We start from the raw sequence: 20341 nt of genomic DNA, 5'->3' as shown, positions 1-20341 counted from the left end.
TTTGGAGAATTTGGGTTTTCACTCCAATCTCTTGGTCGAAGAATTTTTAATATTTGGGCTGTTGAATGGGTAATAAAATTTGGATCTTTTGGGTCTATGTAATGTTTGAATAATACTGATCCAGTTTGAACCAGTATGTTTTCATAATACTGTTGGGGTTTTTGAGAATCCATTGGTTTGAAATGCCATCCATTGAAAAGTTTTTTTGCAAGTATATGTGGAGGTTTTTCTTGAAATTCTTCCTCCATAACAAGAATTTTTTCAAAATATTTGTTTGGAAAATATTGTGAAGATTTTTGTGTAGCAATCTGTGAAGACACTGCTATCTCTTTTGGAAAAACATCTTGGAGAGAAGCCTCTTTTAAAATATTTTTGAGAGATTTTGGTTTGTGTAAAACAATCTCTTTATTGAAATCTTTGCTGCTTCAGCAGCAATTTGTTTGAGAGGAGTTTCCTCTTTCATTTGTGAAAAGGCCAATGCTACTTCTGGGGATTGAGAAAGAGACTCAATCCATTTTTTGATTTGAGAGCCAATTTCATTTGGATCTTGTGCATCTTGAATTATTGTATTTTTGGATGATTTTGACGATGATGATGATTTCTCATTTTCTTCTTCATGGCAAATTTCATACCATGACTTAATTGGTTTTGAGGAAATTTGGGTTTTGGATGACTCTCCTATTTTCCCTTTTCCTTTGTCGCGGAGTTTGGGTGGCATTTTTGAAGAAACTCTCTGGTGAGAAAATCAGGCAAAAAATTAGTTTCTCCTTTGATGTATTCAATATCAAAATCAAATATGCTCAAAATTACCTGCCATCTTGCAAAAATCTGTTTTGAGGCAATATTTTGAACATCTTTTTTGTAAAACTTCTTTTGCTGATTTGCAATCGATTCGTAAAAGAAATTTTTGATTTAATAAATCACTTTGGAATTTTGTAATGTACAAAACAATTGATAAATTTTCTTTTTTAATAGTACTATAATTTTGCTGAGTAGGATTTCAGTGTTTGGAAGTAAACTGGACTATTTGCTCTTTTCCTCCTTTAACTTGTTTTAGGATCCCACCGTATCCTATTTCAGAAGCATTTGTTTCTACAATCTTTGGGGCATTTGGATCGACTAAATATAAACAAGGAAGCTTAGTGATTTGTTTTTTGATTTGGGTGATAATATCGGTGTGGTTATTTGTCCAAGGTTGTGGATACTTTTTGAGCCTATCATATAACGGTTTACATAATTTGCTAAGACCTGGATAAAAGTCTATGACATAATTGAGGCTTCCTAAGAATCTTTGTAATTGGACTTTATCAAGGATTTGGTCTGGGAATTTGCTAGCAAACTCTATAGACCGTTCTATTGGGGTAATGGTTCCTTGGGTAATGTAATGACCTAAAAACCTTACTTTGGTTTGGAACAAACTTATCTTGGATTTAGAAACTACTAAACCATTATTTTTTATGACTTTTATAAAGATCGATAAATGTTTAAACTGTTTTTCTAAATTTTCTGAAAACACTAATACATCATCGATGTATACTATTGTGGATTGAGAATATTGGTAAAAAATATCATATCATTCATTATTCTTTGAAACTCAGATGGAACATTTTTAACCCAAAAGGCATTACATTCCATTCATATTGTCCAAATGGTATAGTAAATGCCGTTTTATATCTTTCTTCTTCTTTTATTAGGATTTGCCAAAATCCAAATTTCATGTCAAATTTTGAGAAAATAATTGTATTACAAAGTTTCTGTAGCAAATCTTTCTTATTTGGTATTGGGTATCTAATCCATTTTAAGGCTTGATTTAGAGGTTTGTAATTAATTACTAATCTTGGCGTTCCTCTTTCGAGTTCTGCATTTTTTATTATATATAATGCTGAACAACTCCAAGGAGAACTGTTTTTCCTAATTAAATTTTTATTAAGAAGGTCTTGTATTTCTTTTTTACAAAATTCTTCCATTTATTTGTTCATTTGTATGGGTCTTGCTTTTGTAGGTATTTGTCTTTCATCAAAATTATTTTCATATGGTAATGTTACTTCGTGTTTTTTCCTATTCCAAAAGGCATTAGGAATGTCAGAACAAATTGTTGATTCTATTTCTTCTTTGATTTGATTTATCCTTTTAGTACTTTTCTTTTCCTAATTGTTCAGTCAATTTTTAAAACATATTTCTCCATTTAGAAAAGAGATTTGCTTCATTTATGATTAATTAAATTATTAATTTGCCCATTATGGATGGATAAAGATTTTAATAAGTTGAGATTTCTTATTTTGGTTTTTCTACAAAAGGAAATTTTATTTTAGTATTTAAAACTTTGGTGGAGATAGAATTATTTGTTACTTTATAAGGTTTGAGTAAGAATATGAATGGAGTTCCTAATATGACATCTTGGGTAATATCTTTTACCATTAAAAAACATGTTTGATAGTTTATACCTTTGTTAGATATTTCTGCATTGGGAATTTTGTAAGTAATTTTTAGTTTTTTCCCATTTGCAGCTTTAAGATAGTCTGATGTTTTGTTATAATATTTTGTTGGAATTATCCCTTCTCTAATGCAGTTTTGGTCCGCTCCTGTATCAAAAAGGGCTATTGTTTTTAATTGAAATTCATTGTTTATGACAATATTTATTTTTATTAAATATATTTGAATAGATACTTCAGTTAGAACCATCATATATTCCTGTGTGTTTTTTTCAGGTTCAGGTTCAGTTTTTGACGAACTTTTTTTTGAGGTTTCGTGTTTTAAGGTCTGCATTTGTTCTTTCATTTCTTGCTGTTCTATTTTAAGTTGAGAAAGTTCTAGTTTAATTTGTTTTATTTCCAACTGTAATTCAGAATTTGTAATTTGTCTTGGTTTTATTTTTTCATATTTATTAAATATTATATCTTGTATATTATACATTTGTGATTGACTAGAAATATTTTCTTTTTCTTTTTCTGGTTTATCTTTTAATGAGGAATTTAATTTCAAAAGGCATTCTCTTTTAAGTTCTGGGTCTTGAATTTTATCAATAACTTCAATAATAAATTTTTGATCTTTGCTTAACATATTAATTGAGGGTTCATTTTCATCACCAGAAGACTGGATGTTGTATGTAATTCGTCTATTTGTAATTCATCTGTTTCGGTAGATGTATCATTTTCAGAAGAAGTTGTTTCTAATAGAATCTCATTTAATTTTTGTTCTATTTCTTCATCTAGATTTAAATTATTGGTTTTTCTTTTAATTTTACAATATTTTCAGATATATCCTGGTTTTCCACATCTATAACATTTTATTGTTTTATCAATTTTGTTTTCTATTTTTGTTGTTTTTTCCTTTTCGTATTTTCTATATTTGGATTTTTATAATATTCGAAATATTCTTTTCATATTTTTCGACTTTACAAGGCAACATGTTTTTGAAAAAAGGTTCATTCCTAATATCAAATTGATGGCAAAATGATCCTAATTACTTTCTACATCGATATCTTTCTTTCTTAAGTTGTTTTGTAATTTTAAATCTTGACAAATTTTAATCATTCTTTTGGGTGAAACTAATTAGTTCACCATATATAAGCTTTTCATATGGAATAATACCTGTAATTTTCTCTTATTTGATTTCTAACTTTTTCTCCTAATAAAGTGGGAAGTCCTGCTAGAAACTTTTCTTTCCAAAATGGTTGTTGGTTATCAGATCTTTGCATAACTCTAGTCATAAAGACATCTTTATACCATTTAAAATCGGTTAATTTTTTGCATTTTAAATTTGATAATAATTCTGAATTTCTATCTTTAAGATGAGAAGGATCTCCTATAAAGTGTTTAAAGATTGAGAAAATTAAAGTTGCTACTACATCTTGGATTTCTCTTTCTTGTTCATCTAAAATAATTCTTCCTTGGTCATCCTTTTTTATTGCTTTTAAAATTTCTTCCTGTTGGGTTTTAGTGAGTGCATGATCCCACCATCCTTTTAATTGACCAGGAAATCCTACAGCTAAAAGATTAGCTATAGCATGATCACTGATTAATCCATTTTGATTTTGGGTTTTATAAACATTTGGAACCATTGTCATTTGTTGTAATAAACTAAGAATATTGTATTCAAACATTCCATCTATATTCCATTCATAAATTGTATTAGCATTTTATTTATTTTGGAAAACAGGTTATTCTTCTATGTTAAGATTAGGTGCAGTGGTTTTTGGATAATATAATCTTTTTGGTTCTTTTCAAGCCATCTTGTTAATTTATTGTTCATCTGACTGGTTAGAGTCAGATTGGGAGGATTGGTGTAATTTATTTACTAAATGTTGGGCTTGTATTGGGGTATCAGGGGCAATTAATTCAGACTTGTAACTTTCTAAAGCATTAAGTCTATTTTGGATTTCTGTTAAGAAATCATTTTGGGATTTTTAGGAAGGTTTTGGAATCTCATAAGGTGTGAATATTGGTTATTTAGAACTTTTTTTGGTTATCTCTTTTACTGGTTCTTTCCTGATCGGTTGGCTTTCCACCAAATTCTCAATATAATCTAATTGTTTTCCTATTGTATGAAGATTGATATTTGTATAATTGTTTTGTTCTACTATCATTTTAATATATTTTGATGAGATTTGTTCTCCTGCATCAGGAGCTCTCATTCTTAAAGAATTTGCTTTTATTCCAGTATTTTTGTGAAGATATTGAACCTCCATTAAAGGGGGATGTCGAGATTCAACTTCTTCTTTATTAGTCTGCCATCTAGTATTATGTTTTACTGTATTAACAAATTCTGAATAATATTCTTCAAACCTTTCAAAGAATTTTATATGGATTTTATGGGTATTCATAAATTCATAATATTCTTGAACAATGCTTTCTTTTTTATCATTATAATTTTTAAAGTAATCTTCTCTTTTTTGCTTATTTTTGTTGGAATGGAAGTGTTTTCTACACCATTCTTTGTTTATCTCAAAAGTTTTTTTCTAAAACAAATATTTCTGAATTTTCTCATTGTCTTGCATTATTAGTCATTGATGAATATGTTGGTGACATATTAGGTGAATTTTGGGGACTCTCTTCCTGTCTGGCATAGATAGGTTGAACTATATTTGAGGAATTATCTATTCCTTGTAAATTGGTTCTAAATGTTGTTGGGATAGAAGAGACAGTGGCTCTGGCTGTCTTAAAATCTACTGTTTGTGTTTCTGGATTTGACTCTTCTTTTAAATTTAATCTTCTAAAAGCTGTGCTGGCACTTCCTACTTCGAAGGAATATCTTAGAGGCATTCTTTGTGGCCTGTTGAATTTTGATTCAACTGTGCCATCTTGGTGCTGAGAGATTTCACTTAATGAAGTGTTTCTTATGAGAGTTGGTGCCACAGGGTCTGTAGCACCCTCAAGTTTCCACTTATCAAGAAGGTTTATCTCATGCCATTGTATTGTTCTTGGGATTGTGATATGAGATATTGTGGTATCTGTCTCTATTAAGAGGGTTTCTCTTTTTGGGCTTTGGAGTAAAGCCTTGGTATTAACAACAGAATACATAGCTTTGAAATGGAGTCTATAGACTAATGTTAATACTTCCGTACCAGGAAGCATTTTGTAGTTATGGGTATGTATTTGGAGGGTCAAAGATTGTAAAATATTTTTGTCAGTCAAAGAAACTATAAAATTTGGATAACAATTAAAATGTATCGGGCCTGTACATAGGCTTGTTTCTATAGTTCCTAATAATGAGTCATTAAACATGATGTGTCTTTAGTCTCTTAAGACAACTAAAATTGAGGTATTTTTAGTGGCTTCAACACTAAGAGGTTTGACACCAACCTGGACTAGTCCAAAATGGACATATTTGTATCTTTGTTATTTGAGTTTATTAATGACGACTCTATCTAATAATTGGATTATTTCATATTCTTTTTGAATAGGTAAACTCATTTCTTTTGTTTTTATAACGTAACTGCAAAAAACATTTAAATTTTCAAAAGTTGTTTTCTTGTAGACTTGGTTTGTTGGAACTCTTGAAAGAGTCCAATTATCAAATCTTTGGGGAATATTTTCATAATGTTCTTCTTGTTCATTAACAGTGTTGTTTGAGGTTTGGTCGAATTCTTGGGATTGATTGGAAACAAAGCTTGCAGAAGAATTGATTCTTCTAAGGAAAATAAACATTCTTTGTTTTCTTATTTCCTACAAGGGGGTTATACTATCTGGATTTTCGGATTATTAAAGTTGCCTACAGGGATACTTTGTCCTTGACACGCCTAACCCATGACTAACTGGACAGTGTATCAATTCTCAACAAAATAATAATACATTAATGAAGACAGTTAAACCAGAACTCGGAAATATTGAAAACAAATTAAATATTTTCAAAACTTAAAAATATCTACTCCTCCTTGGCCCTGATACCAGACTATCCTGAGGATATTCAATTTGGATAATCATTTGTTTAGATTCATTCTTGATTTGAAAAAAAAATATATTTATTAATTTATTATTTTTAAAGTTTTTTTAAAAAAATTTAAATCTACCATGGAATGTACTAAGAGATTGCCACTTGTCATTGTAGAAGCCCAAATTTGCCCGGCCCACCAGAGAAAATAAAACAAATAAGCCCAAATCAAAATAACCCAAAATCAGCCCAATAACAGAAACCCTAGCCCAAATGGAAAACAAATTTCAGCAGCAGAAAACCCTAGCCGCTGCACCTAACCTCTGCCGCCTGTCACGTCGACCACCCACCGTCACCTGCTCTACTAGGACTTGCAAACACGCAACAAGAGAAGCAGAAACAAAAGCAGACAAGACTAGAATAGCAAATTTAATTTTTATTTTAGGCTATAAAGCCGATTTGTAAAAAAACGAAAAGGGGGACTTTTTTTTTTAGATCTTGTACAAATGTTCTGAGAAGTATAAAAGCAAAAAGAAAAAAAAACAGATTCAACCCAAGATTGCAAGCAGTGAACGAAAAAGAAAAGCATTAAGGTCTTTTTTTTTCTTCCTTTCGAAGCAGTTCATATACCCATTTTTTTTAAAATTGTTCGTATAAATATAAAAAAAATTACCTTTTAAAATTTTCCGACCACCTTGCACGATGGCCGGCGCGGCGACGGTGCGGCGAGGCCTCACCGAAAACTGGACCTGGTCCAGAGAGAAAATTCCCCCTCCCTCTTCTTTTTTTTTTCTTTCTCAATGCCCAAATGATTTTTTTCTCAAAATATTGGTTTATATACCCTTGTAAAACGACGCAGTTTTGGCCGGCGTCCTTAAGCCCCAAAACGACGTCGTGTTGACTTGGGGCGGACCGACCCGACTCGAACCTCCTAGGATCCGCGTGTTTTTGGAACAGAGGGGTTATTTTCGCTATTAGTCCTTCCACTTTTGAGGCTGTTTACAATTGGGTCCTATCCCCTTTTATTATTTGTTTTAATTTTGCCCCAGATTTCCATTTTTATTTCGATTTGGTCCATAGACCCTGTGTACAAATTTGGCTGGAACGGCACAGTTTAGCCAACGTGGGAATATTTCCCTTTTGGTCCTTTTCCTTTTCACGCGCATTACAATTTAATCATTTTTGTTGTTTTTATTTCTATTTCCAGTCCCGAAATTAATTTAGTTTCTGATTTAATCCTATTTTCATGTAACACCCCCTAACCCCAAACCGTCGCCAGAATAGAGTTAAGACGCATTACCGGACGTATCAGGTAATTTACGATAATTCTTAATTAAATATTCAACACATTAAGATAAAATCATAAAATCATATAATATTTTAGTAATTGACTTCATTCTTTTTTTTAAAAAAAATTTCGGCAGCATTTCTACTTGTTTTTACATAAAACCCCCTGCAATTAAAACCATTTCATTTTCAAATCACAACCAATTCAACCAATTCAACCAATTCATTTCACATTCTCAATTTCTATTCCAAATACTTTCTAATCAACTTAATCAACATAATATCAATTTAAATTTAACAATATACTAAATTAAATAAATATAGATAAACTTCTTTCATTATAATTCATAAACTTATAATACTAACATTTTCAACAATTTATATTAAAAACATAGTAACCTTTATACATGTCCTATGTACATGCCACATTACCAAGGAAAATTATACATCACCAAAAGTTTGTCAAGTCAGTCCGGCTTTGGATGTTGGTTCGGATTTGACTTCTACAACTGCATGACGGAAACAACCAGACTGTTGAGTATGCATATACTCAGTGGTATCACTATAATTCAATTTATAATTAAATACATTAAATCACATACATACTTTTTATTCAATTATCACTACTAATAAACAATTCAACCTTTTTATATTATCAATTAATTAAATATATAATTATCATTCTTATTTCTTTATTTCAAATTTCACTCTTCACATATACTATGTTACTCAATTTAATTTTATCAGTCAATTTATTTCATTTGCCCCTATTAACTCGACTCGGCCTCGGCGGATACACGGATTCCAACCAAACACACCAGTATATATGTCGAATCGATATGAATAAAGATTCAACACACAAAGTCTTGAGTAATAATGATAAGAATAATGATTCGACACACAAAGTGCCGAAGTTGATAATGATAAGATAAATGATTCGACACACAAAGTGCCGAATCGATATGATAAGATGAGTCGGCACATAAGTGCCCGATCGAAGAAGTAAGCAAATACTCCGTACACTTCCATATCCTATGGCATGCCAACTATATCCGCTCTAGCCCGACTAGTTAATAGGGTATTTAATTCACTTTTCAAGATAAATTTCCATCTCAATTCAAGATCAATTATAATTCCTTATTTCAATCGGTTTCACAAGATTACAGTAATTCTTTACTTGATAATTTCACAATTCAATGCATTATGCATAACAATATTCAGATTTTCACAATTCACTCAAGAATCAAAACAATATCCAAGATTCCATAATTCGGTTCAGTATCAGTTTCAATTTCATTACTACATTATAAATTTATTATTTATTAAACATTTACCTTAAAATACTTACCACACATAATTAGCAAATTAAACACTTAATAATAATAAAGTTTGAATTATAGTGATACAAACCGTAATTCCCGTGTCTATTCCTCGTCCACTTTTTCTTTTCCTTTCCTCGTGGATGCCTCGGGTGCGATATTAGCTACGAAAAGAAATTAAGATAATTTTCATAATCATTAGCACAACACAATTTACTTGCTGAAATTTTATCTAACTTTTACTTTAATTTCAATTTAATCCTAACTAAATCTATATATTTTCTTTCTCAATTCATACCTTCTTGCTACTCAATTTCTTGCCAAACTTATATGTAACTATTTAATTTTTATCATATTTTCATAATTTCGAATTTATTTCAATTTAATCCATAAAATTAAAACATATAGTTTAGTTTACAATTCAATCCTTTATTCAATTCCAATCAAATTTTTATCAAATAAACCCTCAATTCCATCATTATTCAACATAAACCCTACTAAAAAAATCTATTAACTTCCAAAACCTCAACTTATTTTCAACAAAACTAACTTCTAAAACATCTAAATTAAAAGAAAAGGACTTGATTGACTTACCAAGTTAAATTCCAAGCTTTAAAACCCTATTTTCCTTTTTTCTTTCTTTTCTTCTTTCTCCCTGTTTCTCCTCTGTTTCGTCTCTTTCTCTGTTTCTTTGTTCTTTCTATTCTGTTTCTTTTCTTTTGCTTTGTTTTTATTTCCTTTTATTTTATTTACTTTATACTATAATAATATATTTATTCTAAATATCTATTAAATATTCAATCATATATTCACATTTGTACACCATCAACACCATACAATTGTCACTATTTAATTTGTTTACCAAATAAAAATCTCATAATATAATTAATTAATTAATTAATATCTTTTACTTAAATTTTAAGTAATTAATAATTATAATACAAGTGTATATTTATACATTATTACACTTGTACCATCTTATCACCACACATTTGTCTTAATTTTAATTTATTCCATAATAAAATAATACAATTAATATAAATTGCAATTTAAATAAATAATAATTATTATTATTATTGTATACATATAATATTTATATATAACTTAAATAAGTCTTGAATTTAACGCATATATGCCGCCTCTTTCCATGTAAGTGGCTTAATTGCCACTTTAGCCCTTTTTACTTTCTTTTAATTTATAAATAGACTTTCACTCTTTATTCGATTTGATCCTTTTCTCCTAATTATTCTTAATTAGACTAAATTCACCTAATTAAGCACTCAACTAAACTCATAATTACTTCTAATAATTATTTATGACTCAGTTTACTAAGACGGAAGCCCGATAATATACTTTTCCGGTGCCCACGGATTTTGGGTCGTTACATTTCATTATTTAGGTTATTTTCTTAGAAAATTAATCATTTTAATGACATTAATATTATTATATAATATTATTCCTATAGTATTATTGTTATAATAAGATATTTACGCAATACACATACTTTTATATTTGGTGCTTTGTAATCTATATACATATTTATGTATTTTACATACATATTTTAAAACATATACATATATATATACATACATATATTTTATAATCTATATATATATACATGCATTTTGATGTATAATTATAAAGTATGTACATGCCTACATTTTCTTAATATATATACATATATTACAATATATATATAAATATACATTTATCCTTTTATTATTATTTTATAACTTATGTACATATTTACGTATTTATATACCTTTTAATATATATATTATATTTTTATACCTTATATCATTTATATATCTTTATATACACACTTTTAATTTTCATATATATATATATATATATACATGTTTGCATATTTCTTATTATATCTTATACTTTATATACATATACATATATCCTATCGCATCTTTATAATTATAATTCATTTATTATCTATTCATTCACGCTTTCATTATTATTTTAAAAATGTTTCACTTTTATTTTGTTTATACACTCGTTATTCGGCCTGCTATTGATTCGTCATTTTTTTTATCTTATTTTTGTCACTATCGTTCGTATTACGTTACACTATCGTATTTATTATTGTTTCGCATGCGTATCCAATGTAATTTGTTTTCGCATTTTTCACGACATCATATTTTACTTTATTCAATATATCAAAACTCGTTTTTTTTTGTATTTCGATATTCGAAAAATCGTACCTTAACTTACGGGGTTTCAATTTTCTCGACAAATCTAGATATGCGAATCATTTCAAACAAAAGTTTTATATGCTCTCAGGAATTAATGAAATATCGTGTTCTAACTCACGGGACATGATCTCTTTCCTAAACCCGAGATGATCAAATATCTTTCAAGATAAGTAAATTCTTTTTCGGTATTCATTTTCGCATCGGGAAATCGAGACATTGTGTCCTAACTTACGGGATATAATTTTTTTTCTCGATTAACGTGAAATATACCCCCTTTTTCTTGAAATTTTTAGCATTTCAACAAATGATCATGTTTTGAATCTTTTTCAAATTTTCGATTTTCGACACTAAGACACTAATTAATTAACTAGGTACCAATTTTGGGCGATACGAGGGTGCTAATCCTTCCTCGTACGTAACCGACTCCCGAACCCGTTTTCTGATTTTCGTGGACCAAAATCGTTGTTTTGATAAAATCAAATTGTTTATTAAAACAACCATTTTTCGAGGTGGCCCGATCACACCTCATCAAAAAAGATTGGTGGCGACTCCCATTTTCGTTTTCATTTTTCAAAACCCAAGTCGACCCGTTTTTATCAAAAGAGTGGTGTCAACAGTCATCATCAAATTGACTATCAGTGCCGCGTATATATAAACTAACCATGTTAATGCAAAGATACCAACTTGAGTGATAGAATACAAGTTTAGGTACTAACTAAGCCTAAAAAATATTCAGATACTAATTAGGTACAATTGAATAAGTATAAGGGACAAACTACGTATCAAGGTCATCGACCCCCTAAAATGGAATATTTCCTTTTAGGCCTCTTTATCATTTATAGAATTTTAAATTGTTAGTAATAAAATTATGCTTTGACCTCTAAAAATAATAAAAAAAGTAATTTTATTTTTAAAAATTATAAAAATATAAATTATTAATTAAATTACATTTTTATTAGCTTAAAAATATACGACTTAATTTCGATCCACAATCATACATCAACAATTTTCTATGTTATTTGGTTTCGCATTTTATATATCCAAAGCCCCCTTAAGAGTTTCAACGACGCCGTTCTAATGTCACGAATCCTAGGGTTTCTCTTAAAGAATGGAACAACTAAAGCCCTTACTGTAAAGTAAAATATAAACCCTAAGCAAAATCCTAAAAGGAAATTACATTCGGATCCAGTATGGACAAGAACATGTTAGCAGGTCTCGAGGGTCTCCCTGAAGAAGATAAGGCCCGAATGTCTTCCATGATCGACCATCTTCAGCTTCGTGATAGGTGTGTTTCACGCTCTTTTTTCCCCTCAAACTTCCCATTTTTCCCTCTGCAAATTCGCTTATTGACTTCCCTATTTGCTTCCTGAATTGGTTATGTAATGAAGTTTTAGGAAATGGGTTCTTATTTGGGGTGTAAAATTTTTGGGTTTTATTTTTAATTGTTATGTTTGGTTTGGTTTGGTTTGTGGTTAGCTTCTCAGATTGTAGATAATGCAGGGGTCCCAAATTTACATCCGGGTTTTGCTGCTTTGTTTATAATGAGAAGCTAAAGAGACGTTCTCCTTAAAACCAGTGCAGCTTTTTTCTGTGTTGCCTCTGGACGTTTTGGGAACTACATTTCTACAACATGAATTCTGATACCCTTTTTAATGATGATTTAGCTAGTATTGCGCCAAGCCACATTAGACTTGAGATTAAGCCCATCGGGTCTGGAGCTCTTTAGATAAAATCCTCGCAACTAGTGCATATCACGGGATTCATACTTGTAATCTCACCTTACCGAACGAGGCCGCTACTGTCTCAACCAACAGTTTGTTGGTAGCATTTTGTTGTATTTGTTTTCATAGAATGGAGTTAAGTTTGGTGGTTGACACATCTTCACTTGGACTATAGCTATCCCAAAATTGATCTTTCCTGTTTTTGTTTAGAACTGGCCTTTCATCTTCTGTGTGTTAAGTTGCCTTGTCATTCACTGGTTGCTGAATTTTTAGATCCTTAAATCAATGTCAGCTTTTTCATGCATCAAATGTAGTGTTACAATTATGTTTATGTTGATTTTCCTGATACTGCTTATAATGCCACACTGGACTTTTTTTGTTTATAATGCCTACCTGGGATTGGGGAATGATTGATGCTTACGATATTGTTATTTGCATAGACGTATTGGCATTATTGCCCTAAGGCAAAAGCCTCCTTTAAGACAAAAAGGGGGTTGGCAGGGTTTATGCGATGTCCGTATTTCAATAAACAATCTTCTCCATAGCTTTGAAGGCTTTGTAAACTTCTATATGTACTTATTAAAGTGCCAATTCCACTTAACCAACAAAAATGGACCTGTGTCTGGTTAATTGCTTGTGCTTTTGAATCTAAGCACCTCCTTACTGCTATGGAGGTGTCTGTATTGATCTAATTATCTGTTCTTTGATGTGCAGTCTAAGAATGTATAATTCTCTTGTGGAGAGATGCTTCAATGACTGCGTGGACAACTTCACTCGCAAGGCTCTGCAGAAGCAAGAGGAGACCTGCGTCATGCGATGCGCGGAGAAGTTCTTGAAGCACTCAATGCGTGTAGGACTGAGGTTTGCAGAGCTTAACTCGCAGGCCGCAACACAAGATTAAAGCTAATAAGCGACCATGAGTTGGAGCTCAAAATGTTTTTGCATATCATGTAGAATTTTCTTCTTTTGGGATAAATTGGGTTCTTCCTCAGATGAAAAGCATTACGTTGCTGGGGTTGAGAATTGATGTTAAATCATAGAATTTGTTATTGTTGATTTCCTCATAAGAAATTCAATACAATTGAATAGATATTCGTTATGCAAGATAGTTCATTCACAGATGGTGAAATCCCTTTATTTCCTTTTTGTTCTCAAGACATGACCCTATGCAAAACGGTGGTGGCATATTATGGGGTTGCTTATGATTATCAACATTTCTTTGGAACTTAAGATGAAAAGAAAACCTACAGGCACAAAATCGGATGCTTTGTTTGAGATTTAATCTGGTTGATTTTGGATCATGTTAATCCAGCTTGAATCTATTTGGATTTTCAAATTTTTTGGTTGGTTAATTTTGGATTTTGATTGTTTGAGTTTTTCCTTAGAATCAAATTTTTATTTGAATTAATCGAGTTCGAGGCTTTTTTTCAAAATAAGACATTTTTTAAATTATTTCGAGATGTTTTTATTGTTGTTTATGAGTTGTCTCGAGCTTAAATCGTTTCAAATCCAAGTTAATATAAATTAAATGAATTTAGATTGCTAACTTATTATGATAACATAAGTTGGATCAAATTTGAGTTTAGATTTATCTATGGGTGAAAATCAAAACTCGCTGCAAGTTGAGCTTAGATTACCAGAAAAGAAGGGAAAAACATCAGCAAAAGACACGAGAATAGCCATTCCTCGTACCAACTAACAAGTATTTTGCACATAACAACCTTATTATATATTTCCCTGTTTATCCCAAACAATCCAAAAGCTAAACCACGATGCTTCAATCTCTGACTCTCATTCCCAAATTGGCGAAGAACCCACCTCTCAAAGCTCTCTCCCTCTTCAACTCTTCAATCCTCCAAGGTCTTCAACACACCCCTGAATCCATATCCTTCACTCTACACATTCTTCTTTCTTCCAACTTGCGCTTTCATTCTCAGTCCCTTCTCCTCCAAATCATCTCTGGTAGAATCTCCTCCCCTTTCTTCACTCCTTCGTCTCTATTCCACTATTTAACTCAACACTGTTTTAGTCCCAACTCGATGAATCAAATCCGTCTGTATGAATCCATTATCAACGCCCATGTTCAATCCCAGTTACCTGATCAAGCCATTTATTATTTCAATCAAATGGTAGACAAAAACTTTGTGGTTGGACCCAATACTTTCAATGGCATAATGGATTTCCTTATAAAATTTTATTGTTTTGAGAAAGCTTGGACCCTATTTCAAGAATCCAAGGGGAGGGTTAAGTTGGATGTTTATAGTTTTGGGATACTGATCAAAGGGTGTTGCGAGGCAGGGGATTTAGGCAAAAGTTTTGAGCTTTTAGATCAGATTGAAGAGTTGGGTTTGGCTCCAAATGTTGTTATATATACTACTTTGATTGATGGGTGCTGTAAAAATGGTGACTTGGAGCAGGCAAAGCTGTTGTTTGCCAAAATGGAGGAGCTTGGTTTGGTTCCTAATGAATATACATACACGGTTTTAATCAATGGGTTGTTTAAAAGGGGACTTGAAAATGATGGGTTAGAGCTATATGAGAAGATGCAGCGTAAAGGGGTAATTCCTAGTTTATATACTTACAATTCAGTGATGAAAGTGTACTGCAGTGAAGGAAAAGTAGGTAAAGCTTTCGAAATGTTCGATGAAATGCGTGAAAGAGGAGTAGCATGTAATGTTGTTACGTACAATATATTGATTGGTGGGTTGTGTAGAGAGAAAAGGTTAAGGGAGGCTGAAAAATTAGTGGATCAAATGAAGAGGACTGGTTTAAGTCCGAATTTGATTACATATAATTCGCTCATAGATGGTTTTTGTAATGTTGGAAAGTTGGAGAAGGCTAGGTATTTATTTGGTCAATTGAAAACCAAGGGTCAATCTCCATCTTTGGTGACTTACAACATTCTTATTTCGGCGTTCTCTAGAGCGAAAGACTCGACAACAATCGCTAAGTTGGTCAAGGAAATGGAGGAGAGAGGGATAAGACCTTCTAAAGTAACGTATACAATTGTAATTGATGCATTCATTAGATCAAAAAACACAGAGAAAGCATTTGAGTTATATTTGTTCATGCAGAAGGCCGGTTTGGGTCCGGATGTTTACACGTACGGTGTCTTGATCCACGGGTTGTGCATAAAGGGAAACATGAAGGATGCATGGAAACTATTTACATCAATGGATGAAATGCAGTTGAAGCCTAATGATGTGATATACAACACGATGGTTCACGGGTATTGCAAACAAGGTAGCTCCTATAGAGCCCTGAGGCTGCTTCAAGAAATGAAAGAGAAAAGGCTGGTTCCTAATGTAGCTAGCTACAACTCTACTATTGGAGTTCTTTGCAAGGATGGGAAATGGCAAGAGGCTGAGGCTTTAGTGACTGAGATGGTTGAATCAGGTTTTAAACCTACAGTCTCCATATATAATCTAATCTCTGAAATAAAAAACAATACATAGTTGAAGGTTTCGAGCACACAATTAAGTTAAATGTGGATGCCTGATGGCTTAAATTGATAAAACTGAGCTTTCATTGTGTGAAGGAAGATAATAGAAACTCCTGGATGAGATATATTTTGAAGGAAAAGGAAATGCAGGATGCTGTGAATAAAATGAGACCAAAAATGATAGCTCAATGGCTACGAGTTCTGAAGGAGGAGAGATGAGATATACAAGCAGTTCATTCAGGGGTATTTGCTCCATTTCTTTGTAAGCTTCAACCACTTTCTCTATTAACTGTTCATTCACTCCATTGTTGTCGAAAAGATCCTCTAGATTGATTGGTTGATGATATGATTACAGCCCTTTACTTCCCATATTGCAAATTCAAGGCCAACAGCTAATTTAGAGTCTGATTGAATGGTGCAAATGAAAGTAATATAGAACCTCTAGATTGAACTTCTGAATTATAATTTGCCACTATACATCTCTAAGCAAGTAGTTGAAGATTTGTGTTGGGAGATGAAGAAGACAGTGATGAAGAAAGGGTTTGAGGATTTTTATTTAAAATTCATGATTTTTTTATATTTTTTAATTTCAGGTCTTTAATTTATGCAATTTTATGTTACTTTAGGATAAAGAAAAGTTTATTTATTTTCTAAAATATTTTTGATCCGACAATTTTTATGGAAGTCTCTAGCTTTTTTTTCTCTGACACAGTGGCACATGGCAGCCCATGATTGGGCCACGCATCGGTATTTAACACCATTAGGGTCAGATACCAAATTGATAGACGGAATAAAAGTGCAGGTAACACATTGGATAAATTGAAAATGCAGGTGCACATTGACAATTTTGTCAAAGCAAAGGGGACTTTTTGGTCTTTATACAAACAAAAAATGAATAAAATGGCATTTTAGTAATTACGGGGAAAGTGCTCGCCAGTCCACTCTTCGCACAGATTCGCACACATGGGCGATAACCCCACAGTTTAATTTCAACCCCTCTTAAATTACTGTGAGCTTTTTCAGCTTTGAGGTTTCTTATTTCTATGAAATCAGCTAGTTCGCACGTTTCTTCTCCTCCACTGTGATTTTATTCTCCTGTAAATACCAATGCCCCTCAACAGTCAAACTCCTAAGTAGTTAATGAAGGTGGTTTTCATCTCATCTACTTCACCCACTATATTTTTTTCATTTATAGATAATCAATCCTTCCCTTTTTCTCTTTTTGATTCCCATCTGTTTCCGCCTAACCGAACTGCTAAAAAGATTCCCCTTTTCGTTATCGAGCGCTCTACTTATATCCCCTTACATCTCTTTCTTTGGTATTCACACAAGTTTCAAGTTTCTCCTCTACGTAATCCATGGAAGCCTGCTTCTTCGATACTCTCAAGGCTCAACCTTTCTGGGTTATTGTCCTTTTCACTTTGGGTTCTTTATCACTCTTGAAGTTCTCATTTGTTTTTCTGAAATGGGTCTGGATCAATTTTCTTAGACCTGGTAAGAATCTCAAAAAATATGGCTCCTGGGGTCTTGTTACTGGACCAACTGATGGTATCGGCAAAGGATTTGCCTTTCAGCTGGCTAGGAAAGGGCTAAATCTTGTCTTGGTGGGCCGTAATCCTGATAAACTCAAAGACGTTTCCGATTCAATCTTGGCCAAGTATGCCAAGATTCAGATCAAGACAGTTGTTGTGGACTTCACTGGCGATCTTGATGAAGGCGTGAAGAAGATAAAAGAAACTATTGAAGGACTGGATGTGGGGGTTTTGATTAACAATGTTGGGATTTCATATCCTTATGCCAGGTACTTCCACGAGGTTGATGAGGAGCTGTTGATGAATTTGATTAAGGTGAATGTTGAAGGTACCACAAAGGTAACTCAAGCTGTTTTGCCTGGGATGGTGAAGAGAAAGAAAGGCGCAATTGTGAACATTGGGTCTGGTGCTGCCATTGTCATCCCTTCTGATCCACTCTATGCTGTTTATGCTGCTACTAAGGCGTAAGTGTTTTTGACACTTGCAAAGTTAATTGGGGTTTAATTTCTAGCTTTTAGCATCTAAGGTTCATCTTTCTCTCGGATTGTTTCAGGTATATTGATCAATTCTCTAGGTGCCTTTATGTTGAATACAAGAACATTGGGATTGATGTTCAGTGTCAGGTAATGTTTCCTAATATATGCCTATGATTTACTGCTTTGATTCCAGGAGTTCTAAATGCTAGAGTAAGGCTTTTTTTCATGGAACTTGAACATCTTTTATCCTTATGCCATTGCTGGATTTGTCTAAATAGCTTGGTTATGCTTCTTCTTTTTTTACTATTTCGAAATCTGATTACTGGAAGTGTTCCACCACCTTATTTGTTAAACTGAGTAACCAATAATTGAACGATGACTCTATAGAAATACCGTTATATGTAAATTACAGTTCAATATTCTACCTACAAACAACCTGATTTGCTAACATAGTGATTCTGGAACAAAGTTTTCTACAAGGAATCTGTATAGGCCGTTTAAGTAGTCCATTTGTCCTGCTAAGTTGTCAGAAACTAGCTACATATAATTATCTTGTTTTCTTGTTTCAAAAGGCGTCTTGTTTTATCTACTTCACCTGAAATGTTGACAATTTTGATATGCTTATTGAACTTACTATGGTCAATAAATTATGCTATTTAAGAACCCTGGGATATTAAATTGTTTATATTAGCTAATTTCTTTTGGGGGAAAAGAAACAGTTACTGTTTTGGGCCCTGTAACTCTTTCAGTCACTTTCACTCTCTTAGTATAACATGTTATTACGAGTATATTAAGCAAGTTTGCTGCTGTATAAGATGGTGAACAAGAAAGCTGATTCAACAACGTTTTATTCTCTTTCTCTCTCTCTTTTTAATGACATTAGTTTAATTCCAGGAATGACACTTAGCTCATGCTACTGAATCACATAAAACATTGTATCTACAGGTCATCAATTTGCACATTAGTTTTAAGACATTTCATGCCCCCGAATCATATTGTTTTCTATAGCTTAGGATTTTTTTTGAATAGTACTTTCGATATGAGTGGTTCTCAAGTCGCTTTTTTTTTTTATCCACTCAAATTTCCCTGATTTCCTACCTCTTGTTTTGCCCTAATCTCTACTGATTATACTTTTAGATGAGTTGCAAGAGTGGAACATGCCACCAGAACTCTGTGCATTTTCGATGATTCTTACGACTTAGCTTTGGGAAACTTTGATGTATTTACCCTTAGTATCGGCAACTAAGGTTACACCGTGTTATATTGACAAAAATAAGGAGGGAGGGTTATTGTTTAATGGGGTAGGAAGTCAAGCCATTCGTATAATCACATGATAAAAGTTGAACCTCTATGAATTTGATGTATTTAGGTTGGTTGACAAAAGCTATAGCTTACAGAAGGTTGTACCTTAATGGCCAATGATCTGGGTAACTTAATATTGAGAGCAACTAGACTCTATTCATTAACATTGTCTGATCGATCTATGGGTTTCTTAATGCAGGTTCCATTATATGTGGCAACAAAAATGGCATCAATCAAAAGATCGTCTTTCTTTGTTCCATCAACAGACGGATATGCTCGTGCAGCAATGCGGTGGATAGGCTATGAACCTCGTTGCACGCCCTATTGGCCCCATTCCATCCTTTGGGGCTTGGCTTATTCACTGCCAGAGAGTGTGGTTGATGCATGGCGTTTGCGCTTTTGTCTTGGCATTCGAAAGAGGGGGCAACTCAAAGATTCTAGGAAGAAGGAATGAAAACAGATTGTTGAGTCTGTTGTATTTTACGTTCATGGAGTTGAGTGTTTTGGTTGGATGTGTTAGGATCGTCCCGATTAAGCAACGAACAAGTAAAAATAGTAGAAGAAATTGAGAAGTTAAACACACAAATTTAACGTGGAAAAACCCCTCCAAAGAGGATAAAAAACCACGGGCAAAGATAATTTTACTATAATGACAAAAGAATGAAGAGTACAAAAGATGGAGATAAAAA

General features: G+C 32.4%; 3 protein-coding genes across 3 annotated transcripts; all 3 read left to right on the top strand.

The window, feature by feature from the left end:
* Window positions 1–12260: 12260 nt before the first annotated feature.
* On the top strand, window positions 12261–14019 carry LOC105788827 (mitochondrial import inner membrane translocase subunit TIM9). Its single transcript, XM_012615880.2, has 2 exons — window positions 12261–12464; window positions 13615–14019. The coding sequence occupies exons 1-2, from the start codon at window positions 12370–12372 to the stop codon at window positions 13799–13801; spliced, it is 282 nt and encodes a 93-aa protein (XP_012471334.1). The 5' UTR covers window positions 12261–12369; the 3' UTR covers window positions 13802–14019.
* A 486-nt stretch (window positions 14020–14505) lies between these two features.
* LOC105788825 (pentatricopeptide repeat-containing protein At4g11690) lies at window positions 14506–17046 on the top strand. The gene has a single exon (XM_012615878.2). It carries the CDS (start codon window positions 14673–14675, stop codon window positions 16353–16355), a length of 1683 nt encoding a protein of 560 aa, XP_012471332.1. The 5' UTR covers window positions 14506–14672; the 3' UTR covers window positions 16356–17046.
* Window positions 17047–17179: 133 nt separating this feature from the next.
* Window positions 17180–20253, top strand: LOC105788826 (very-long-chain 3-oxoacyl-CoA reductase 1). Its single transcript, XM_012615879.2, has 3 exons — window positions 17180–18338; window positions 18428–18497; window positions 19852–20253. Exons 1-3 carry the CDS (start codon window positions 17701–17703, stop codon window positions 20104–20106), a joined length of 963 nt encoding a protein of 320 aa, XP_012471333.1. The 5' UTR covers window positions 17180–17700; the 3' UTR covers window positions 20107–20253.
* Window positions 20254–20341: the final 88 nt, after the last annotated feature.

The sequence above is a fragment of the Gossypium raimondii genome, chromosome 2, assembly GCF_025698545.1.
Source record: "Gossypium raimondii isolate GPD5lz chromosome 2, ASM2569854v1, whole genome shotgun sequence".
In the NCBI taxonomy this organism is placed as follows: Eukaryota; Viridiplantae; Streptophyta; class Magnoliopsida; order Malvales; family Malvaceae; genus Gossypium; species Gossypium raimondii.
This window is presented reverse-complemented; position numbering and strand designations above follow the sequence as displayed.